The 24,986-nt window shown below is 41.4% G+C and overlaps 2 protein-coding genes across 3 annotated transcripts; one reads left to right on the forward strand and one right to left on the reverse strand.

Moving 5' to 3' along the window:
- The first annotated feature begins 132 nt into the window (after window positions 1–132).
- dus3l (dihydrouridine synthase 3-like (S. cerevisiae)) lies at window positions 133–10,590 on the forward strand. Of its 2 annotated transcripts, none has more exons than XM_030740385.1 (16): window positions 133–297; window positions 3,189–3,287; window positions 4,785–5,040; window positions 5,123–5,489; window positions 6,077–6,147; window positions 6,233–6,328; window positions 6,479–6,520; window positions 6,683–6,835; window positions 6,972–7,088; window positions 7,318–7,383; window positions 7,566–7,676; window positions 7,981–8,077; window positions 8,276–8,351; window positions 9,466–9,654; window positions 10,073–10,201; window positions 10,319–10,590. In XM_030740385.1, exons 2-16 carry the CDS (start codon window positions 3,211–3,213, stop codon window positions 10,389–10,391), a joined length of 1,920 nt encoding a protein of 639 aa, XP_030596245.1. In that variant the 5' UTR covers window positions 133–297; window positions 3,189–3,210; the 3' UTR covers window positions 10,392–10,590. The 2 variants fall into 2 exon arrangements, with proteins under 2 accessions (XP_030596245.1, XP_030596246.1); XM_030740386.1 differs by having other exon boundaries at window positions 6,236–6,328.
- Window positions 10,591–15,730: 5,140 nt separating this feature from the next.
- On the reverse strand, window positions 15,731–24,946 carry LOC115787620 (uncharacterized). Its single transcript, XM_030740368.1, has 2 exons — window positions 18,475–24,946; window positions 15,731–16,456 (listed from the first exon to the last, which is right to left on the reverse strand). Exons 1-2 carry the CDS (start codon window positions 24,245–24,247, stop codon window positions 16,095–16,097), a joined length of 6,135 nt encoding a protein of 2,044 aa, XP_030596228.1. The 5' UTR covers window positions 24,248–24,946; the 3' UTR covers window positions 15,731–16,094.
- Window positions 24,947–24,986: the final 40 nt, after the last annotated feature.

A 24,986-nucleotide genomic window follows, 5' to 3' on the forward strand; every position in this document is an offset into this window, starting at 1 on the left:
TATACTGTATTTTATTTTTCGTTACTTACCCTCCAGCCCAGTAGGTGGACTTGATTGTTGTTGGACTTCAAAGGCATAGAGGAAGATACCGAGTGGTACACGGAACCAATGTTCTCCAGCAAAGTTCACCACGGACCTTGTTAAGCAGTTGCGCAACTGCTTCTTCACGATGCTTATGCATGTTAGAGTTGTGAGATGGAAGGAGAAAGCTGTACGTGTTTGACTTGAATTTTGACTTGGCTTTAACGATTTTTCTTTTAATTTCACGGTTGGAGCAAAGCCGCTGTTTGTGTGTAGGTAAGTGGGCTAACTCAGTTTCAGTCAACTGGAAGATAACTGCAGGAAATACAAAGAAAGATAAATCAACGTAAAATACGGAGCACAGTTACAGAAAAAGTAACTGTGCAGTCAGGGTGATAATGACAGGAAACCAGAGCGCTGTATTATGAAGCGAGTTCAACATACCCATATCTGGATTCATTTATCCTAATATTGGCGAGCAGGATAAACGGTCACACGAAGCTGGTTATCAGCTCTCTTAAATTAACCCAGGCCAGGGTTTCCCCTGCATGTTTACATGAAAGGGGTGCTGTTGGCACCATCTACCCAATCAAAAAGGGGCGTTTCACGGGTCATATGAGTTTTCTTCCACAGAAAATGATCCCTGTGAGTGCCACCTACTCCCCAGACGCTATCAAATAGAAATCTGTAAAGAAAATGTTTAAAAAATATACCAATAAAATGCAAGACTGTTGTTTTTTTTAAAAAAAGGAGGCGAGGAAATCACTTCAGGTTCTCTGCAATGAAATGAATTTGATTGAACAGGGGTCCTTGGTGTGTGTTCTGTGTTTCCAGTAGAGGAAAAGAGACTTTGTAGCAGATTAGATGGTACAACGTGTCTGTGTAGGTCAGGGGTGGCCAACGCCAGGCCTCGAGAACCGGTGTCCTGCAGGTTTTAGATGTGTCCCTGATCCAACACACCTCAATCAAATGGCTGAATTACCTCCTCAGTATGCAGTCAAGTTCTCCAGAGTCCTCCTAATGACTTCTATATGTGATTCAGGTGTGCTGGATCAGGGACACTTTTTTTTTTTTTTTTTTTTTTTCTTCAGCTCTCAGCGGAGACGGTCGCACTTTTCTTCTCTCCCCAGCCCTTCCTTTTTCCCCTGCTTTGCTGCTTGCTGCTTTAGAGCCTCTCTTCACACAACTTCCGAACTGGAATTTATAATTATGGATCTGGTCAGCTGGTCTCTCAACGCCATTGTTTTGATCAAATTTTCACCATGAGGAGATTTAGGGAAGGAGAACCCTATTCCCTCTTATCAATTGACATTCCAGCTGGCTACGTTATGGATTCCTGTGTGGTGTGGAAGATGACGTGCCTGGCCATATTGTCAATGGAATACACACACATTTGGCTTATTGACACTGGGCTTTCTCCGAATTGGACCGGGAGATACCTGGCTTGTCGTTGCAATTCAGGAAGTCTAGGCAGCTTTCTGGCCTTGGTAAGGCTGCTTATGACGGGAACGCGGGAAGGGTACAGACTCAAACTCAGACTCTGTATATCTGGAGCTAATTAGGAGGGGTAAGATCTTGGAGATGTATGTATCTGTTTCTGCACGGTGAAGGAACGAACCAAGAAGATTCGGATTAATTGGATTTTTCGCCACAGAGAGGTTCCAGTAAGACTGAAGGCTGTCAACAAATTAATCAGTACCAAAACAAGTCGTAGAATCAGGAATTTGGCTCCCTGGCGGCCTTGGACTGCTGCTTATCAAATTGTCTCCAGGATGTTTGTAAACAGATGCTCTACGCCCCCGCCGTCCTGTCTTCTTCTGACCTGTGTTGGACTGATCTCCCTGACCTAGCTGCTGATGAACTCTACATCTTATCAGAACTGTTAGCTGAGGAGGGAGTTTGAGTCAGCCCCACAGTAGCCCGCCCCCCCCCCCCTCCTCGCCTCCGCTGGTTCCCCTGTCCATCCCTCCCCACCCTAGTGCTCCCATGCTATATGTTTCTGCTCTATCGCAGAGGTTTTTGTAACCTGATACTGTGTATGTGCGTATGTATACAATGTATGAGATGATTTTTTTCCCTCACTCATCCCTATATGTTTTCACTATTGTTTCTGTCTTTTTAATGGCAGCGCCTCCACAAGGGGGGCAGCATGGCCACAGTTCACCTATCTCCCCATGTTTGTTCTGTTTGTCTCTTGGATGGGTGTTCTGTTAACTGTAATTTCCCCATTGTGGGATCAATAAAGTATCATCATCATCATCATCATCAAAACCTGCAGGACACCGGCTCTCGAGGCCTGGAGTTGGCCACCCCTTGTGTAGGTTCTCATTCATCCAGGTCATGGTAATCTCTGGAGCTTGAAAAAGGGGACTGGACTTCTTTAAGTTTCTTTTAGAAGATCCTGTGACATACAGTTGCTCTTCATTCAGTGGTTTTTAGTCTAAACAAGCTGCACATATAAAGCATACCCCCCACCCGAGAATCTATATTGCACTTTATTGCTGTTAAAATCAGTGAAATCATGGTGTCTGACAGTTTGTTTTTATTCTCTCAGCTGCAGAGTCTGTGCTGTTTAAGGGTTTCAGAATAAAGAACATAAGCTTAGTCTATGCACAAATTTGATATGAGGTCTACAAGTGGGTAGAGTGTAGGTATCCTGTTTTAGAATCACATTTTAACAGTTATGGAACAATAAAGTTGTTGTAAAATAGTTTGCTGCCAACCGTAAAGAAAAAAAGATGACTTAAATATTTACTAGTTCATTACTGATGCTTATCAGGGAAGCAGAAATACTTTAGATACTGGAAAAACTTTAGACCCTCCTGCTCTCCCACCAGAGATCTGAGTGACGCTGTTTCCTGGAGAACTGATTGGTTAGTAGGTGGTGATTTCATACCTGCGGATCTGGAACAGGTTAGGTTGCCTCATAAGCTACCATGGCAATTTACCACGGTAAGAAGTGAACAGCCTTTGTAATACAGAAAACCCAGGGTTAACCCTGAAGCTACCTGGATAAGCCAAAATCTTGCTTCATGGTATAGGGCCCAGTACCTGAACTGGTTGAGCTTGTGCATGAACATAAACTGCCCTAATGTGGGATTTGGAGCTTAATGGTTCTGTGAAGTGGTATGCTGCATTTTGACTAGATCTGTGTTAAAATATTGCAGGAAAAAAGGCTGTAAGGGTGAGATGGAAACAGCAGCAGAGGAAAATATTGAAAAGAAGGCAAGTGTGCCTACGAAGGGTGAAGCTGCCATCAAACCAGAGTAAGTAACCAGTAATAATTGTGTCACACTAAAAAGTGCTGTCCAGGCAAAATGTGTGTGTGTGTTGACAGTGTTGTAGCAAGTGCACTATGCACGCATCACACCATGTTGCCTCTTGTTCTCATGGTCAAAGGTGAAGCCCTTTGCTTTGCATTGGCATCAGTATCATGGTAATTTTGGGCTTTTATTGATTTCTTTCAAGTGTTATTTTTCCATCTGTAATGACTTTTAAAAAATAGGAACTTAAAATTATATAAAAATATATGATTTTAAAATATAAAAAAATTATATATAAAATTATACCTGCAGGCTCAAATATATACCTACACACCCCACTAATATTTGGTTAAATGCCCTTTAGCAAGTTGCACCTCAACCAGATGCTGTTGGGAGCTATCAACAAGTTTCTAGCATCATTCTGGCTGGATACTTGACTACTCTACTTGGCAGAATTGGAAACTTTGCAGCAGGACAGACAGAAAGAATGACTCTGGGGACTGAAGACAGTAAATTCCCACATGTTTTTGATGACTGTAAGCCAGTAAGTAAGATGGGAGCAAGGCAAGCAATGCTGAATAAATAAGAATGTACCAGTGGTTGAGTCTATGAAATGCCAGAGCAGACCGTGTTACCTGAGCAAACAATGCAAGCAAGGCTCTTGCTATAAGGAGTCTTTCTGCATCTGAAGTTGTTAGACATGCATATGAATTTATAGTAAATTATCTTGTCAATTGTGTACGAAAGGTAATAACTCATTTGCATAAGATAAGTCCTACAGAATCTAACTAGTTTGCACCACTAGCCACATCATTTTACCAACTGTGGAGTAATTTAATGCCAGGCAGGAGGAACAGAGGACCACAGAGAAGTGTCATGGATGTAGTGAAGAAGGACATGCAGAAGGTTGGTGTGACAGAAGAGGATGATAAGGATAGGGTGAGATGAAGGCACGTGAAAGTAAACGGTTTTTCTAAAGGTCTAATTATTGTCTTGTTGAACTGTTCAGCATTATCTATAATTTATTTTCACTTTTCCATACTGTGGCCAGCTTCTCCATTCATTTGTGCATTGCAATGTGGAAAACCTGTCCATCAAGCTCTCTTTTTGTCCCAGTGTGAATATAGTTCATATTAAAACCCGGTCTGATAAACGGACTGGTTCTTATATGGCACTTTATACAAAATGCCTCATTCACTGATTCACACCCATTCATGCAAGCACTTTTTTCTACGCCTGTTTTCTCTCTAACATTCGCACACAATCACACTCAGATGAACACATCGGAGAGCAACTTAGGGTTCAGTATCTTGCCCAAGGATACTTTGACATGCAGACTGGAGCAGCCACGGATTGAGCTACCAACCGTCGGATTAGTAGATGACCTGCTCTACTTCCTAAGCTAATGCCACCTGTACTCACACACATACTGTTCTTCTTGTGAAAAAAGCAAAACAACCCCCCCCAGAAGGATTAATTTCTTTCTTCTTATATTTGCAGATTCCTTACAACCAAAGAAGAATTTCATGGCTTCATAGACGCAGAGTGGCAGGGCTCAAAAGGAGACAAAGCCAGTGAAAGTGACATGGTCAATGAGACGAAGGAGACTTCTTTGGAGGAACCTGAAACTAAAAAGCTAAAACTAAGTCCTGAGGATAAACCAGATGGCAAACGTCTTCGGGGACAGAATAAGTCAAGGCCCCACATAAAGCCCACAACCTATGATGAAAAACGACTTTGTCTCTCAGTCATTCAGGTATGAACCTCTGACCTGCCATTCACAAATGCTCCATGCAGTACATTTTGATCCATTTTTGTGACTTTTTCCTTCAATTTAGAAAAGGGAATGCCCCTTTGGAGACAAGTGCCACTTTGACCACGACATCGTGGCGTACATGGCCTCTAAGCCTGCTGATATCAGGGAGAGCTGTTACGTCTATGAAACATTTGGAAAATGTACCTACGGTGTGTCCTGCCGCTTTGCGAAGGCCCACACTACGCCTGACTTCAAATCCATGGAGAAGGCGGATCTCGTCAAGGCTTATGAAGACAAGACTACGGTGAAGAACAGCTTGAGTAAAGACCTCCAGAGTCGGCTGAGGAAGCGTTTGGTGACCTTCAAAAAGTCTGAAGAGTACCTCAAAATACTCTCAAGCAACAAAGATAAAGGAGCGCTCCAAGGGAACAGCAAGACGAGTGAAAAAGGTTTTCAGAATTCTGCCTTTATGGTTTATCCTTTTAAATTATTATTATTTTTTATGTGTTTCTTTTTTGTGTTGTATTGCTGTCTTTATCTGGGAAGTGCTTTGTTCAACTTTGTTGTCTTTTAAAGCGCTCTATAAATAAAATTGGATTGGATTGGATATTGTAACTTCTACTAATGTTTTTCAGGAAGAAGTAGCTACTGAGTATGCCGCAAATTTAGAATAGCACTCTTATAATATCATCAGACTCATGAATGGCAGTTTTATTTATTTTTATTCTACATGTTCTTCCTTTTTGGTGCTTACATTACCCAGCAGGTAACTTGCCTGCCATCAAGACCCACAAAGGCTTTATGCAACTTTTTTTTACATATGCATTAGTATGCTATGATTGGATTTCATTGTGTAAAGTCTGTGGAGTTCCCCTTCAGGAGCTGCTGTTTCTTATAATAACATGATCCTTTATTTGGTCAGCTTACCCAGTTTTAGCAGCTCAACTTGCATGTGTGTTGACCTGTTGCTGCATATTGATACATGCATTATCTAGTATAGTATATATGTTCAAATTTGTTCTTTTGTCTCACACAGGGGATGCTTGTGCAGCTGAAGCATCTGCAGATCCAGCGGGAGAAAAGCAGCTGTGTTCTACTGAAGCACAGGTATCGTCTATTCAGAGCGCTTCTTCTTACTGTTGTTTAGCTTGATGTTTATTGCATACATATTTTTCATGTTTCTGGGTACCAGCAGGCCAGCCCAGATAAACAGCCTCCTCCAGTGAAGACTATAGGCCCACTGACTGATGCCGATGTCATCAAGCTGCGCTCGTGTGAAAAGAAGCAGGTATATTTCTCCTAAATGCTTTAAATAGTAAACAGGATGTTTTACTAAATTGCACTAAAATCAAACAGCCACTGCTCCTCTCTGTTTAGAGGATATTTATAGTATTTAAATTACAGCCAGCTGGTGTTGCTGAATGTCTCTGTGTTTAAGGTGGATTTTCGAGACAAGCTCTACCTCGCTCCTCTCACAACTGTAAGTGCTTCAGACTGAAATCAGTATTGAAGTTAGTAGTAGATGTGTTTTGATGTAGTTACATCTTTAAATCCAGAAATGTAGCAACTGAAATTAAGTAATGATCTGTAAATGAGGTTTGGATCTGATTAAAGTATGTATTTTTTTTTTTAATTTCCTCAGTGTGGAAATCTGCCTTTCCGTCGTGTGTGTAAGCGCTTCGGTGCAGACATCACATGTGGGGAGATGGCCGTGTGCGCAAACCTCCTGAAGGGGCACCAGTCAGAGTGGGTCCTCCTGAAGAGGCACGAAAGTGAAGATGTGTTCGGTGTTCAGGTGATGGCATCTTAGTTGGTTTAAACCCTTCAAAGGGTTCAGTGTTATAAAGGGATGTTGTTGAGACATCTAGATTTGTGTGAAATGTGTGAGAGTGCAAATACGTTGATTTCTAATGTCTGAAGTCTGTCTTTAGGTGGAGGGCAGTTTCCCCGACACCATGACGAGGTGTGCAGAGCTCATCAACACCACCACAGACGTTGATTTTGTGGACATTAATTCTGGATGTCCCATCGATCTTATATACAACAAGGTAAACTCTTAACTTGCCAGGCTGGCACATTTGTTCTGATCTTAAAGCTGAAAATGTTCCAGCTTTACACATGTGTGCTGCACTGTAAGAGATTATCAAATAAGGAAGGTCTGTTTAGGTGAACTGACATGTTGTAATGACTGAGAGCTTTGTAGTCAGAAGCACTTTGTGTGTTTAGAATACAGCACAAAGAGCACAGACAGATGGTCATGTTTTTTTCCCTCATCAGGGTGGAGGCTGCGGCTTGATGACGCGTACCAGGAAATTTGAACAAATAGTCAAAGGAATGAATTATGTAAGCATGCCTTTTTAATCAATGGAAAGCATTATTCATTTGTCCAGTGAAGGCAGTTTTATGCTAATGATGTAATAATGAGAGTTTTGTTGCTCTTGTGGCCAGTTGGAAATACAACAGCTTGAATTACACGTACAGTTCAATTAAAGGCTGAATGACAACAGGGGCTTTTCTTCCTGTAGGTCCTTGATGTCCCTTTAACAGTCAAGATCCGCACCGGTATTCAGGAGAAGTCCAGCATAGCACACAAACTCATCCCAGAGATGAAGAATTGGGGTGTCTCAATGATCACAGTAAGTAAAGGAGATGTGTGTTTGAGCAGTGTGAAATCGTGCCTGTGCCATAAGTCAACATGATAACAAAGGAAGTCACATTTAATTTCCAGGTTTAGAGAGTTGAAAGCTAGTAACATCACAAGTATCTGAATCTGCATAATTTAGGTAAATGTAAATGTCATGTGGCGATAACATTCTTGACATGCTATTACAAGCACGTTACATAATGTGTAACATTTTGCACGCTTCTCTGTGCATATCCTTTAATTATAAGTCAGCTTTAAGTTATGACAGAACATTGATGTTGTGTGTTTCCCCACAGTTGCATGGCAGATCCAGAGAGCAGAGATACACAAAGTTAGCCGACTGGGACTACATAACAACATGTGCTAAGCTGGCTAGCCCTGTCCCACTTTTTGGTATGTGCATTTGTAAAGGTTACATATAATGCAGACTGTTTGCAAAATACAAGGGGGAAAAAAAAAACACCTGATGTTTAAACAGTTTCAGTATTCAGTTTGGTGATCTCTAGGTTGTAAAACCTGGCACGGGTTTTAGTGTAGTGTTTTATTGCACATGATATGGTGAACTAAAGTCATTTGGGTTTATTGTTCCAGGTAATGGAGACATTCTGTCCTATGAGGATGCCATGAAAGCGAGGGAGACCGGCGTTTCTGGTATTATGATTGCACGGTTAGTGTCACTGGCATGCCGTGTAAACAAAATGATTGAAATGCTTTAAAAACTTGTCAGGTATTGATATAGTTTCCAGACAATTTTTGTTTCTGTTGATCTACTGGGATTTTCCCACACAACCATCTCTAGGGTTTACAGAGATTGGTCCAAAAAAAGAGATAATATCCAGTGAGCTGCAGTTTTCTGGGTAAAAATGCAGTTTTGACGCCAGATGTCGAAGGAGAATGGCCAGACTGCTTCCAGCTTATAGGAAGGCAATAGTAGTTCAAATAACTACTCACTACAACCAAGTTATGCAGAAGAGCATCTCTGAACTCACAACATGTCAAACCTTGAAGCAGAAGGGTTACAGCAGCAGAAGACCACACCAGGTGCCACTCCTGTCAACTCAGAACAGGAAGCTGAGGCTACAATTCACATGGACTCTCTAAAACTGGACAATTGAAGTTTGGAAAACTGTTTCCTGGTGTGATGAGTCTTGATGTCTGCTGCAACATTCAGGTGGTAGAGTCAGAGTTTGGCATAAACAACATGAAAGCATGGCTCAGTCCTGCTTGGTATCAATGGTTCAAGCTGTTGCTGACCACAGTGTACCCTGAGAGCTGGTTCCAGCAGGATAACACATCAAGTCACAAAGCTCAGATCATCTCAAACTGGATTCTTCAACATCACAGTGAGTTCATTTTACTCAAATGGCCTCCACATTCCCCAGATCTCAGTCCAATAGAGCACCTTTGGAATGTGGTGGAACAGGAGATTTGCATCGTGGGTTTGCATCCAACAAATCTGCAGCAACTGTGTGATGTTATCATGTCAATGTGGACCAGAATCTCTGAGGCATGTTTCCAGCACCTTATTAAATCTATGCCACAAAGAATGAAGTCAAGGTGTAACTAATGAATTGGCCAGTGAGTGTATTTTGCTACAATTAAAGTTGTTTTGAAACTTTAACATGAAAATTGTTCTTTTTCTGTTTTGCTTTCCTCTGAGTCAGGAAACTCAGAGGGAAATAAATCCAAACAGAATACTGAATAGAAATTACTCCAAAGTATGGAACATTAAATTTGGCATTACATTATTTTTAACTTTTTTTGTGGTTGGTTTTCTTCAGGGGTGCTCTCATTAAGCCCTGGATCTTCACGGAGATCAAGGAGAGCAGACACTGGGACATCTCGTCCAGCGAGCGATTGGACATCCTGAAGGATTTCACCAACTTTGGTCTGGAGCACTGGGGCTCCGACACTCGAGGCGTGGAGAAGACACGCACCTTCCTGCTCGAGTGGCTCTCCTTCATGTGCCGGTAATCAGTAACACATATTTCAAAGTTTTGCATTTGTTCTTATTTGAACAAGCAGGAACAATGAATTTGAATTCAATTCAGAGATGCTGTACAGTTATTTTATTTTAATATTTTTTAGATTAACCGACTCTTAGTTCAGTAGCTTTAAAATGTGTGATAGACTATGTTGTTTTGGCATTTTAATTATTTTGTGATCCCAAAAGACAAGAAGAATAACGGAAAGAGTCACAAATCTTGTGAATCAGCACTACTTTAGATCACTGCATATGCTAATGGCTCCAAATGTCTTTTATTTAAAACAAAACAAACAAAAAAAAACATAAAGCTACTACACATGGAGCCTTTCACTTTGAATTTTTCCTGTGTCCTGTGGATAATGTAAACATTGCCTTCCTTTCCCCCTCCATCTCTCTCTCAGATATATTCCAGTGGGCCTGTTGGAGCGAGTGCCTCAGAAGATTAATGAGAGACCTCCGTACTACATGGGCAGAAACTATTTGGAAACATTAATGGCCAGTCAAAACGTTGGGGACTGGATCAGGATAAGGTGAGCACAAGCACACCTGCTTTTTCTAGAGTCACCTTTCAAGATTGCACAAAACTAAGGGGAAAAAAATGCAAATATTGCAATTAGTGTTTTAAATAATGTTTTTTCATTTTCCAGTGAAATGCTGCTTGGACCCATACCAAAGAATTTCCAGTTCCTGCCCAAACATAAAGCCAACTCCTACAAGTGATTTTCTCTTTGTTCAACTATTAAAATCATCAAGATTTTTGTTTTGTTTTTTATCATGAGAACAAGCTCAAGAAGAGAAGATATTTTATGTTTTAAATGATAAAGACTGTGGAGTAGTTTGTTTATTTGATCTATGCTGCAGTAGAAAATACATGGGTGTTCATGCAATTGAGTGCATTAAATTTTTTTTTTTGCCAAACTAAGATGTCTGTCATTATTTTTTTACTTGAGGGAAGCATCTGTTACATGAGCTATTTAACAATTTTTAAATAAACAAATCCCCAGTAGAGTTTGTGATTTTTGTTTACTTGGATTTTATAAAATCTAATTTCTAAAGTTTTTTTTAAACATTTACTTTTCATTACTTTTCCTTTTCAGATCTACAAAAAAAGAAAGGAGGGAAACAAAGCAAACCAGCAAAAAGCACTACATGAGCCCACAAATGATCTGGATTGCTTTGTCCCTACAATTTGTTACTGTAACATCAATATTTCAGTCCTTGCCTGTCATTGACACATAAACATGGTTTATTTCTTCCATCTCTTTTGACACCATTCCTCGTGTCTTTTAAGGCTTATAAAGCACAAATATGTACTGTTAAACAAGTGAGCTATAACTGCTGTTTACCAGGATCTTGAAAATCAGTTGATTCGTTTTTGGATAAAGAAAAGTTGTTTTTTTTTTTGTAAATATGCTTTCCACTCACTTAAAAACAGTCCATTAAAAGGTATCTTCATAGCAGGCAGAGACATTTGAATGAGTCAGCTGGCTGACAATACTACATTATTTTTAAAAGATATTACCCAAGTCCCTGTTGCTATCCAAATCATTGATCTATTCTCTGCAGCTTCTGGACTCTGCTTAAATCTGAAGAAATGGGAGCTATTCTCTCTCAAAGACTGTGATGCTACACATGTTCACAACATACCAATTAAAACTAAAACCATGTATCTTGGGATCAACATTGTGAAAAACCAGATAGATTGATACTCTGAAAACTTTAATTTGATTATTGATAAGACAAGGAAAAAGCTCAATCAGTGGCTTCAAAGAGATTTATCACTGAAAGGCCGTATTGTGCTGACAAAGGCAGAAGGCCTATCTCGTCTAACATATGCAGCTGTTTCTGTGGCTGTCAACAAACAGCTCTGTGATGCCATCCATAAGTTTTTGTTCAACTTTATCTGGAAAAACAAGACGCACTATGTTAAAAAATCTGTGATTATGAACACTTATGATTCTGGTGGATTAAACTTTCTTGATTTTACTACCCTCAACACTACCTTTAAAATAAATTGGATAAAGCAGTTTTTACACAATCCCACATCTATTTGGAACTTCGTACCTAAATATATCTTTTCTGCCATTGGAGACCTTTAATATGTTCTTTTATGTGAATAGAAAATAGAAAAACTTCCCCTTATCCTGTCAAACTTCCATAAACAAATGTTGTTGGCATGGTCATTAATCTATAAGCATATTTTCTCTCCACATAGATACTTCATTTGGAACAACCAGTATATTAGATACAAAAACAAATTGTTGTTCTTTAATGTGTGGTTTGATAACAACCTAATTTTAGTAATTAAATGAAAATGGAAATCTTTTATATTATACTGAGGTCCTTCAGAAGTATGGCATTCGTGTTACCAAACAAGAATTTGCTGTCGTAATGGATGCAATACTCTGGTATTTTAACGCTATTAAGAGGAGCTGAAAAACCAGCTTGTGTATCTTCTCTTGACCCCACATTAACATCAGTATATTTGTTTTTCTATCACATCCAAAAATCAACATTTTATTGTAAATAAATGGGCTAGTTGCACTAGGGCTTGTGACACCGCAGCGTTTAACATGGGGAAACCATATCTGATGGGGAAACGCAACACCGGCTGGGACTCTTTGTGCTCGATTTTTTGGCTTTGATTATTAGACCTGATTGTTATTCTCTGACAAAGTAGCTGGAAACGCACAAGGACGGAACAGGTTAATCACAACGTTGCGGCTGCGTGGACCCGACAAGTAGTCACATTTCTCCAGAGGTGAACGTCAGGTTACGTCGGGTCAGAGCGACTCTGCCGCTTTCTCGTGCACACGCACGCACACAGCTGTCACCGCGGTCAAGTGAGCCGTCAATTGCGAGCCGTGGTCAAGCCAGCCGCAGATCAGCCGCCGCTTAAATTTTCTTGCGCTTCTACCCTAGGCTTTATGGTAATGCTCGTCCTCCGTTGCCGATTTCTGTACAGCGCAGTGGCGGCTGGCCAGTAGGGGGCACTTGGGCGCCGCCCCCTTTAAATTGTTTAGATAATAAATGATTTCTGAACTGCAAAATACTTAGAAATGTATTTATTCATACTGTGTGTCCAATAGACATGTTAGAATTTATTAAAATAGTAAATACATAATTCTATTTAATTGCTCACATTGTGCACACTTCCTATCCTATGTGCAGGGCGCCGTTCTAATGAGAGTGTATGTAGGCGCATCAACTTTTGGCAAGCAGGTGATCTGAGGCTGACTTTTAATTGGTTATTTAAGGTTTTCCACAGGGCGCAGCGCTCTGCGTCCCGGACACACCCATTCTGTTGTGTCATTACTGGTAGAGTGTCAGTACTGGCTAATTTTTTTTAAAACATTGTGTGATTGGACAATCCCCGATTCGACTCATTAGCGCAGCTGCAGTTCGTTAGGTCGATTCACGTTTACGTTTGCAAAGTGGAGTAGTTTCAAAATGAGAGAAAATTCTGTTTTGTCTTTACAAAAAAATGCTTTTACAAAGCGTTCACTTGAAGAAAAAAACAGAATAAAGGAGCTTGGACCGGATCGTCCCAATTTACAAATTCAGCAGCAGGCAAGTGATCGTGGACGATCCTACACGCGGGCTTTTTCCAGCTCTTCTTATGACAAGCGGAGTTGGCTAGCTGGATGTGATGTGAGCAATGCCTTTTACTGCTTTCCGTGTTTGCTATTTCAAAGTTCTGGCACGGAGGCAATGTGGACAACAACTGGGGTAAGAGACTTAAAACATCTTTCAGAAAAATGCAAACGGCACGAAAACAGCCGCAGCCATCTAGACAATGCAATGAAGCTAAGTTTTTGGGGGAAACTTAGCATTGCTCAACAGCTAGATGAAGGCTACAGGATTGCTGTTAGAAGGCACAATGAAGAGGTGACAAAAAATGGGCGCATCCTTTCTAGAATAATAGACTGTGTTAAGTTTTGTGGAGCCTTTGAGCTGGCCTTGCGTGGTCATGACGAAAGTAAGAGCTCTGAAAATCCCGGGATCTTTCGTGGGTTGGTTGATTTTGTTGCTTCTCTTGATGGAGTACTAAAAGAGCACCTTGAGAATGCTACTGTGTTTAAGGGAACTTCGAAAACTGTGCAGAATGAGCTACTGGACTGTATGTTTTCTGTTCTGAAGGAGCATATAATCAAAGAAGCACAGAGCAGTGATTTTCTTTCAATCCAGGCAGACGAGACTGTGGATGTTGCTACGCAGTGCCAGCTTGTGCTTGTACTAAGCTATATCGATGCCAAAAACACTGTGCAGGAAAGGTTTTTTGAGTCTATCCCTCTGCAGTCGGCTACAGCTGATTCCATTGCTACAGCCCTAAAAGAACGTCTTGCAACTATTCTTCCTGAGGATCAAAAGGCTAAGCTAATCTGTCAGGCATATGATGGAGCCAGCGTGATGCGAGGTGCCACTGCAGGTGTTCAGAAGAAGATACAAGATGTGTACCCAAATGCCCACTACATCCACTGCTATGCTCATCAGCTCAATCTAATAATGCAACAGGCTACTTCTCACCAGGGTTATTATAGTTAACGAAAACGAACGAAATAACGAAAACTGAAATTGAAAAAACATTGTCGTTAACTGAAATAAATAAAAACTACAATTAAAAGGAAAAAACGATAACTAACTAAAACTGTATTGTGAGTTTAAAAAACTAACTAAAACTAACTGAAATTATTGTGTATTGATCATTTTTCCGCTCTCCGAGTTTAAGCTGGGAGCGCCGTCGGGCAGCTGTGTGCGTGCGTGTGCACGAGAAAGCGGCAGAGTTGCTCTGAACCGATCGGGTTCAGAGCGGGTCCACGCTGCCGCAACGCTGTGATGAACCTGTTCAGTTCTTGTGCGTTTCCGTCTACTTTATCAGTGAGAGAATAACAATCAGGAATAATAATCAAAGCATCAATATAAGGCCTCACAAATGTCAGCAAATTCTTGGAGGGAGACTGCTGTCGGAATGGACGTGAGGAAATGAAGGAAGTGGAAAAACAGGGACAAATATGTTTGCAGCCAAAAAACTGAGCACAAAGAGCCAAGGTAATTAACACACACAACACACACAGCTACACAAGCATAAATGCGGACATGAGGTCGGACACTTCTGTAGGTTGTGTACAGAGGCAGCAAAGACCCTGCAAGTCTAATCAGCGAGCATCTAACCAAGCTAGCTCCAAAACAGAAGCAGCTTCAGGTGGTGAGAACATCAGGATGCAGCTGGATTTGACCTTTGACTCCTTCAAAGAGTTTGTTTTTGTCAAACACTACATGTAGGTGTTGTTAATCTACTGCACTGACACTGGAGTTTATTGGGAGTTTATTGTAGAATTTATTGAGCTTGGGAGTTCATATTTTTCTTTGTTTCTCCCTGTTGATGTTCATGTGTGTCCTAATTATTACACATTTAGCATGTAGTGCTTCTGTCTTGTGAACCGTTGGTTGTTGAATATATTTCTTTATGGTATCTTGAGTTTTTATTACACAATAGTCACTTTTGCGCATTGAATCTTGCACCTGACAAAGTATGAAAATACTAAAACTAATACTGAAACTAACTGAAACTAAACTAAAACTAAGCATTAAACCTAAAATAAAAACTAATAAAAACGAGAAAAACCACTCTGAAAACTAATTAAAACTAACTGGATTAGAGAAACAAAAGTAAAAACTAACTGAAACTAAACTATAATGTAAAATCCAAAACTATTATAACCCTGCTTCTCACATAACCAAAGTTAGAATTTTTTTTTTCTAACCTTAGTGGATTTTCCAGCTTTTTTTCCAGATCATCCAAGCGCACAAGCGTTCTTGATAAAGTTGTGGCCCACAGACTACCAGCATCCAGCAATGTCAGATGGAACTTTCACAGCCGTGCCATCAGTACTGTGTTTGAGCACAGAGAGGACCTCATCCGCTGTTTCGAAAGCATACAAGACTCTGGTGAGTTTGACCCCATTACCGTCAGAGAGGCTGGAGCATTTGCCATGCTACTGGTGTTGTGGATTTAGCTGCAACATCTGTTTTTAAAGGAAAAATGCCCAGACGTCCGATTTGAACTTCATCTTGCTTTTACTAGAACTGCATCTAATTAATACATTTGTACAACACACTTGTTCGGCTGGCTAACATGCTTAAAACTAGCTAACAACATTGTCTTCTTCGCCTCTGCCCAAACGCGAGGCAACACCGCCATCTAGTGGGGAATCTAAATGCATATATTTGAAGGAAAAACACGTTCTGGAATAAATGAAATATGTTACATTAATATCTTTTATCAGTAAACTATTAACTAAATTATTGGTTCTGTGTGTTTAAATGAATTTGTAAAACACATTCAATAACCTCTCACATAACTAATTTGCACCTAAACCATTTGTTACTAAATATTCAACATCCTCCCCCCCAGAAGACAGTTTAAGCAATAATTTCAAAAGGATATAGTAGCTGAACTGGTCTTCTTAATGTTGTCCCAGTTGAAGTACGCACAGCGCAGGATCTGACTAGTCCATCTCTTCCTGGGAACACTTCCGTAATTAGTCCTGTTTTCCATGTTAGACGTGGCATCTTGTCATCTCCAATTAGAACTAGATCTCCTGTTTTGAGTTGCATTGGATTTGGGGTTTGACGAGTGTGTGCAGATCTGAGGTCCTGCAAATACTCCCTCCTCCATCGGTTCCAAAATTCATTTACAAGTCTGTGACGGTATTTCCATCTTCGGGTCAGCTCTTCTTTGTTTGCATTTGTTGTCTGACCTTCTGCAGAAAATGGCTTTGGTGGTAAAGAGGTGAGTCTTTTCCCAATCAGGAAATGAGCTGGCGTCAGAGGTAGAGGTTCTTTCAAATCATTGTACACAAATGTGAGTGGTCTTGAGTTGATAGTGGCTTCTATTTCTGTCAATAGAGAAGTTAACTCTTCAAAACGCAAAGATGCTCTGCCCATGACTCTTTTGAGGCATCCCTTTACAGAACGCACTAATCTTTCCCAAAACCCGCCCCACCAAGCTGCTCTCTCCACAATAAATTTCCACTTGATTCCTCTTTCAGAAAAATATTCGAACAGCTCAGGCTCTTTCATAGCTTTCCACAGGTCCTTTAGATCTTGATCAGCCCGTTTGAAAGTTTTTGCATTGTCCGAGTAGATTATTCTGCATAGTCCCCTTCGTGAAACAAATCTTTTGAGTGCCAAGAGGAAACTTTCTGTTGATAGACTCGACACTAATTCAAGGTGCACTGCACGTGTCACTGCACAGGTGAAAAGTGCGACATACGCTTTCTCTGTAGTGTTCTTTGTCTTTACAAACAGTGGGCCTGCAAAGTCTACACCTGTGATTTCAAAGGGCGGTGCTTCCGTAACTCTGTCTTTGGGTAGAGGCGCAGCTGTTTGCTGTGCTGCTTTCACTTTGAATCTTTTACAGATAGTACAATCTGAAATACATTTTTTGACAAGCTGTCTTGCACGTGGAATCCAGTATTTCTCTCGCAGATGAACAAGAGTGTCTCTTACGCCTGAATGCATAACCTTTTTGTGACTGTATTCCATCAGAAGTTGTGCAAATCTGTGACTTGAGGGTAGCAACCATGGGTGTTGCTCACTGAAACTCATGTCCGATTGTTGCAGCCTTCCTCCTACACAGATTAAACCGTGCTCGTCCAGAAATGGTTTAAAGTCTCTCAATTTTGAGTTTTTGTTCACATTTTCTCCAGTTTTCAACTCTTTTATTTCCCTTTCAAAACTGCTAAGTTGTGCTTCACGTATCCAGACCTTTTCAGCTTCTGATATTTCCTTTGCTGTTATTTCTCCAGCTTTTCTTTGATTTGAACGACAGTTGTGAAGAAATCTTTGAATCCATGCAGTTATTCTTAGAATAGTTTGTAGTTTGCTGTACCTTTCCAGTTGAAGCAATGGCTCAGATTCTACTCTTTCACTGTTACTGAGATGTACTGCGACTTGACTTGCTGTAGAGGCTAAGCCAATGCTTTAAGCCACTGAGGCGCTACACACGGGCTAACCTAATTGACGCGCTGATCACGGTGCCTGATGAATCAAAGTCTGAGTCATACTTGCCAGTTGAACACTTCGTCCATTTATTTTTATCCACAATCATCAGTGTCCATTATACTTGCACATATTTCTAGAAACACTTGAAATATCAACACCCATAATTCTCCAAGGTCCTTGCATCTTCAGCGGTCAAAAACTGTTTTTCCCTTCCGGGTGGAACACCTGACCAAACCAAAAAAAACCCTTACCATATATAGTCAGGCCCACCAATTACCCTGTGATGCGTGATACCCAGTAAATACATATTCTGCTCCTACACACCGGCCCCTAATTGTTATGGCCGACTGACATAACAATTCAATAATAACAAAAGGAGCCCAATGCGAAAATTTCAAACACCCAAAGGCAAGCAAATCAGTTTACACCTCATGTATCAAACAAAGTTTAGAAATAGGTCTCTCAACAATATTGCTCTTAGTCTGCAACCTAACAGAACGCACCAAACCCCTTTTGTCAGGAAAAACCTCCAGCACTTTAGCAAGAGGCCAGGAACCACGTGGGGCTGAAGAATCCATGATGACGACAACATCTCCAACTATCAAACTCCGTTTCTTTTGATTCCACTTCTGTCTCTCTTGTAACAATGGTAAGTATTCCTTGACCCACCATTTCCAGAATAGATCTGACATATACTGAACTTGTCTCCAGCGACGTTTCACATACATGTCGGAGGATTCAAAAAGCCCAGGTGGTAAGGCAGGTTTTCCCTTTAACAGCAGAAGATGGTTTGGTGTGAGAGGCTCCAAGTCATTTGGATCGTCAGACAGCTTGGTGATTGGACGGTCATTCAAAATGGCTTCTACTTCACACATAACAGTATGGAGTCCATCGTCATCTAGCATTTGCTGATGCAAAACTGAATTAAGGATGCGCTTTACCAGGCGTATCATACGTTCCCAAACTCCACCATGATGGGATCCCGCTGGCGGATTGAAACTCCATTCCACTCCATTTGAGATGAGAGCTCCTTGAATCTGCTCATGATTCAACGAAGCAAGAGCTTCTCTCAGTTCTCTTTCAGCTCCAACAAAATTGGTTCCATTGTCTGACCTGATATGAATAACTTGACCTCTCCTGCTAATAAATCGACGTATAGCATTGATGCAAGCATCTGTCCCAAGTGAATTCGCCACCTCCAAATGAACTGCTCTACATGCCATACAGGTAAATATCACTCCATACCGTTTGCTAGTTGTTCTGCCTTTCTTGACTTCTATAGGTCCAAAATAATCCACTCCAACGTTTGTAAACGGAGGCAAGTCTGGAATGATTCTCTCCTTTGGAAGATCTGCCATTTTTTGCTCCATTGCTCTCCCATTATAACGTCTGCAAAAGCTGCATTCAGATATGACTTTCCTCACAGCTGCATTTGCATTGGTAATCCAATACCTCTTCCTGAGAGCTGACAGAGTATGGTTTCTTCCACTGTGTCCTAGTGACTGATGGATATGCTTGAGGATAAGCCTAGAGATATGCTGATCCTTAGATAGGATGAGAGGGTGTTTTTCCTCCAGTGGCATCGCTCCTTTGCTTAATCTCCCACCAACTCTTAACATCCCATCTTCCAAAATTGGATCCAGCCTGTAGATGGAACTTTGCCTGCTTACCGTTCCCTTATTAGATAGAGAAGAAATTTCATCCCCAAATCTTTGCTGCTGACAATAGCATATGATGACCAACTCAGCTTCCAACAAATCTTTGAGTGTTAGGGTTTTAACCTTTGATGTTACTGTGGCCTTTTGTACTACCCTTTGCCCAGCTTGTGGATGAGAATCTTTCAAACCCCTTCTTTGACGACTGAGCTGTAACAAAAGTCCTTTAAGCCTGAGAAACCAAGCTACTGACACCTTGAGTTTCCTCCAATCTGAGAAGTAAGTCATGAGTTGGTCAGTGGCATTGAGGGAATCGATAGCAGTGGAATTAACCCAGGCCTCCTGTCTGATCTCTGGATCATCAGAGTCCACCTTACCAACAAAATCTTCCGGCCACTCTTCCTCAGCCCTCCAAAGAAAACTGGGGCCCTTGACCCAACTGTGGTTCTTAAGAAAGTCAGGTACTTTCATCCCCCTGGATGCAGCATCAGCTGGGTTGTCTTTAGAGCCAATGTGCTTCCATTGGGAAGGGTTTGAAATCTCTCTTATAGTGGAGATTCTATTTGCCACAAATGTGTAAAAACGCTTGTCCTCATTATTAATATATTTCAAAACCGCTGTACTGTCTGTCCAAAACACAGATTCATCCAGCTGCATTTCAAGCTCTGCTCTAAGCATCACGTCCACTCTGGCTGCCAGGACTGCAGCTGTTAGTTCTAATCGTGGAATCGTTACAGATTTTAGTGGTGTGACCCTGGCTTTTCCTAAAAGGAAAGCAACATGAACATGGTCTTTGCAGTCCCTCAGTCTGATGTAAGTTACAGCCCCATAGCCATCCTTACTGGCGTCGGCAAAATGATGTAATTGGCTGTGTTTGAGGCCACCAAAACCCTTAGGCTTTATGCATCTTTCCACCTTAAAAAATGCTAATAACTTGATTTCTTCCAACCACCTTTCCCACTGTTTCAGGATATCCGCTGGCAAGGCATCATCCCATCCACAGCCCCTCCTGCACAGCTCTTGTTGCATCATCTTGGCAGGCAAAGTAACTGGTGACAGAAAACCCAAAGGATCATACACGGAACTAGTTGTGGACAACATTCCACGTCTGGTTAGAGACTGCTGTTTCACCTCCATCTTGAATCTGAAAGAGTCTGACTCGACACACCAAAGCAGACCTAACGCCCTCTCAACTGGAAGATTATCTCGATCCAGATTCAGCTCCTTTAAATCCTTTGCCCATTGATCCTCTGCGATTGACTGCAACACTGATCGACTGTTACTTATCCATTTTTCCAAAAAGAATCCACCTCTTTTACAAAGAACAATGAGTTCCCTTATCATCTGGATAGCTTCTTTGTCTGATCCCAAGCTCATCAAACAGTCATCAACATAAAAGTTTCGTTTGACAGCGTGAACAGTCTCATGAGAAAATTCACCTCTGTTGTCATCAGCAGTTTTCCTGAGCGCAAAGCTAGCACAACTAGGAGACGAAACTGCTCCAAACAAGTGAACAGTCATTCTATAGTCTTTGAGCTCTTGGTGGAAGTCTCCTTCTGGCCACCACAGAAAGCGCAGGAAGTCTCTGTCTACTTCTGCAACCTTCACTTGGTGGAACATAGCCTGTATATCACCCATAAATGCAACAGGCTCCTGTCTGAATCGAGTGAGCACTCCAAGCAGGGAACTGGTGAGATTTGGCCCTTGCAATAATTCACCGTTCAATGATGTTCCTTGATATGTGGCACCACAATCAAACACCACTCGTAATGCACCCTTTCTGGGATGATGGACACCATGGTGAGGAATGTACCATACCTTTCCGCTTCTACCTTGCAACTGCTGCTCAGGCACTTGCTCAGCATAACCTTTATCCACGACCTCTTTGAGACAACTTGAATATTCCTTATGAAATTGTGAGTCACTTATAAATTTCCTCCTTAATCCAAGTATCCTTTGCTTGGCCACTGTAAAGCTGTTTGGCAAGATAACATCTGGTCTTTTAAAGGGCAACTTCAGGCAATACCTGTTATCCTGTAGAGTTGCAGAAGACTCCATGACTTCCAAAAATCTGATGTCCTCTCTCGATATTTCCCTCTCCTCTGAGGTCCTTTCATTAAAGTCATGGTTATACTGACTGTTCAACATAGATTCCAGTTTAGACACAGATATTTTATTTACCACAACAGAAGAATGGTCCACATCACAAGTGCCATTGTTTCCATTCAAAGGGCCGTTGATGACCCAGCCCAACACTGTTCTTATAGCGTATGGGCCATCTCCAGAGCTGTTGACGACTTCCCAAGGTTCCAATATCTTAGGAGCATTGATTCCAATCAACAAGTCAACATTGGCATTTATGGTAGGGATATGAACCTTTGACAAATAAGGCCACCTTTCCATATCTGCGGTAGAGACAATATCATCTGAAGTGACTGGCTTCTGTTTCTGTGTGAGAACTTCTGGCAACGGATAAAAATTGTTTCCATCCAGCCCTGACACCTCAATCCCAAACAAGGAGTATGCTGGAACAATCTTTTCCTGCCCCATTGTTTTTAAAAGAAACTGAGTCCTTTTTCCTGAAATATTCAATCTCTGCATGAGATGTTCTGAACAGAATGTAGCCGTGCTACCAGGGTCCAGAAATGCATACGTCTGCATGACCTCACTTCCCTTGGTGGACTTGACCTGTACCGGAATAATGGAGAGAGCACCACGATTCCTTCCGGCCCCTATATGCCCACATGCCTGAGGAAGAGTTGATGGTTTAACTCCAGTTGGCTTATTTGTTTGTTCTGATTCAACATTTGTCCTTGGAATATGAAGCACAGTGGGATGTTGTTGATTACACACTTCACAGATCAACCGTTTATTACACTCCCTGCTTATGTGTCCAGTGCATAAACATCCAAAACAGATTCCTTTCTCTTTTAAGAAACGAATCTTCTCTCTGTGTTTCTTACCTTTAAACAGCTGGCATTTCTCCAAAAGGTGAGCACATGAACAACAATAACAATGCAGACTCTGTTTCTGTAGACTACTTGTCATAGATTTATCTTCAGAGGAATCTATCGATGTTACTGTAGTAGCAAAACTACGTTCTGTACCTCTGGTCCTTGTTTGTAATTTAAACTTGCTAGAAGGTCTTGAACCAGCTATGTTTTGTGGTACATGTGCCTCAATATCCCCAAAAATTGGGTCAGATAGAATCCTCACATGCTTTTCCAAAAATACAACCACATCAGTGAAATGAGCTCTCTGGTTATAGGTTTCCATAATGTCATGAGCAACAGCTCTCCATCGTTCTCGGAGTTTATATGGTAGCTTGGAAATCACCATTTTCATATTGCCTGGCATATCCAACTCCTGCATATAATGAAGCTCCTCCATTGCATTACAACATCCACGCAAGAATAAAGCATAAGCTTGCAGAGCTTTAACATCCTCAGACTTAACTGACGGCCAGGCTAGAGCTTTGTCTATATATGCAGTAGATAACTTGTATTCATTCCCAAAATGCTCTTGAAGAAGATCTTTTGCCACAATGTAGCCACGTTCAGGAGCCATATGCTGGCAGCTGCGCACCAACTCTTTGGGCTGTCCTCTTGTAAACTGTTCCAAATAGTACAAACAGTCAGCTTTACTAGCTTTATCCTCCACTCCTTGTTCAAATGCCTTAATAAAAGCTTTATATTGGAATGGATCCCCTTCAAACACAGGAATGTCGCGTGCTGGCAGAGACAATAAACGCTGTTGGTGCACAAGGGCAGCAGTTATTTCATTTTGCTTATGCATAATGATGGCAATGTCTTCAGGTAGAGCCTGATCAGTTCTTTGCTGATTTTTCTGTTGTCTATTACTTTGATTTATCCAAGCAGTTGTTGCAGCAGGCTGTGAACCCTGTGCCATTTCCCAATGCCTTTGATCCTGTGTGTCAGAATGCTGCTTTGTCACTGAAATTTTCCTTACAGGTTGCTTTGGCCGCACATCCACTGGTTGCAATTTGGTTTGTGTTAGTGGCATGTCCTTTGCCATGGGATCAAGAGTGTTGCTTGATGCCAGTTTCTTCTTTTCCCTTTCAAAATAAAAGCTCATGCCATGTGTAGATGCTAGAGAGAAACATTGTTCATCCGAAGCCTGAAAAACTGCCAACTTAGCAGTAGATGCTGCTAGCTCAGTTTCCAAAATGAGCTGCTCCTTTTTCCTCTTTATCAGATGTTCCTGTTCCTCCAATGCATGGCGTTCCTTTAGAGCTGACATTCGAGCAACAAGTGCAGCTCTTTCTGCTGCGGCTTTAATTTGTGCAGAGGAAACTGTGCTTGACCTATTACTGGTGACACTTTTGTTGGAATGTTTACCGATATTGGAAACACTGTCATTAGGATTGATATCTTCAACCCCACCTTGATCACCATAATCATCAAGATTCAAATTACCAGCACCTTCGGTTTCAAACACAGGAATTTGTTTAGATTTGACCCACTCTTTCGCATTTTCAATAAATTCATCATTGAACATCATTTTTGCTTTAAACCATGTTTCATGTTTTTCTTTTTCTTCATGCGGCAATAAAATCATCATTGAATCATGCATACACCTTGTTTCATCACATAAATCAATTAAACCATCAAGAGACCTTTGTACCTCTAAAAACATCCCGCTTTGCATTAAACCTTGTACTGTTTTCCTTAAATTACTAGCTTTATTTAGCTTTGCCTTCCTACCAGCTTGCAATCTGTCTAACCTATCAGCAACTGCTTTAGCAGAAAGTTTGACCACCCGCTTGCCCGTTTGTGTGCCACTACAGCTGGCCACAGAGTCCGAGATGCCAGCGGCAGCTGGCGCACCAGCACCAGACGGACTGTCCGCCTTTGCTGCACAATCTTCCATATTTACAAGTTCGACAGTCGACATAGCAAATCAGTCAGTACAAAGTTAACTGTTCGTCCACTTCAGCAACCAATGCATTGGAATTACGCTATTACGTGTGCACACGTTTATTTTTAAATGGCCATTAATACCGATGGTAGCGCTACACATACCAGTTGAGGTCAACGTTGTTCAAATCCAGCGAAGAGATGGTCCGCTTTGTCGCCATCGCTGCTGATCCACTCCAACAGCTGCTCCAACAGCAACAATCCTCTCCGACGGCGCCTTCGGCAGCTGAGGCCGATCAGCTGATGTGCCGCTCCCAAACACACAGCCTCCTTTCCGCACCCACGCTGTCGCTGAATCCATCAAACACGAAACTCGTATCCAACTCCAATAATCCACTTGTTCGCTGAACTTGTAGAACAGTTTTTGACTTAGATTGTAGAGGCTAAGCCAATGCTTTAAGCCACTGAGGCACTACACACGGGCTAACCTAATTGACGCGCTGATCACGGTGCCTGATGAATCAAAGTCTGAGTCATACTTGCCAGTTGAACACTTCGTCCATTTATTTTTATCCACAATCATCAGTGTCCATTATACTTGCACATATTTCTAGAAACACTTGAAATATCAACACCCATAATTCTCCAAGGTCCTTGCATCTTCAGCGGTCAAAAACTGTTTTTCCCTTCCGGGTGGAACACCTGACCAAACCAAAAAAAACCCTTACCATATATAGTCAGGCCCACCAATTACCCTGTGATGCGTGATACCCAGT

This window comes from Archocentrus centrarchus, chromosome 11 (genome assembly GCF_007364275.1).
Source record: "Archocentrus centrarchus isolate MPI-CPG fArcCen1 chromosome 11, fArcCen1, whole genome shotgun sequence".
Classification (NCBI taxonomy): domain Eukaryota; kingdom Metazoa; phylum Chordata; class Actinopteri; order Cichliformes; family Cichlidae; genus Archocentrus; species Archocentrus centrarchus.

What these genes read in the sequence shown, in the direction of transcription:
- dus3l (XM_030740385.1), top strand. Translation starts at nt 3,211, where the DNA reads ATGGAAACAGCAGCAGAGGAAAATATTGAAAAGAAGGCAAGTGTGCCT. An exon ending in GAAGCTGCCATCAAACCAGA is followed by an intron (nt 3,288 to 4,784) that starts GTAAGTAACCAG and finishes TTATATTTGCAG; the next exon opens with ATTCCTTACAACCAAAGAAG. An exon ending in GGGGTGTCTCAATGATCACA is followed by an intron (nt 7,677 to 7,980) that starts GTAAGTAAAGGA and finishes GTTTCCCCACAG; the next exon opens with TTGCATGGCAGATCCAGAGA.
- LOC115787620 (XM_030740368.1), bottom strand. Translation starts at nt 24,247, where the DNA reads ATGTCGACTGTCGAACTTGTAAATATGGAAGATTGTGCAGCAAAGGCG. An exon ending in AAATGACTTGGAGCCTCTCA is followed by an intron (nt 16,457 to 18,474) that starts CACCAAACCATC and finishes TCACCTCTTTAC; the next exon opens with CACCAAAGCCATTTTCTGCA.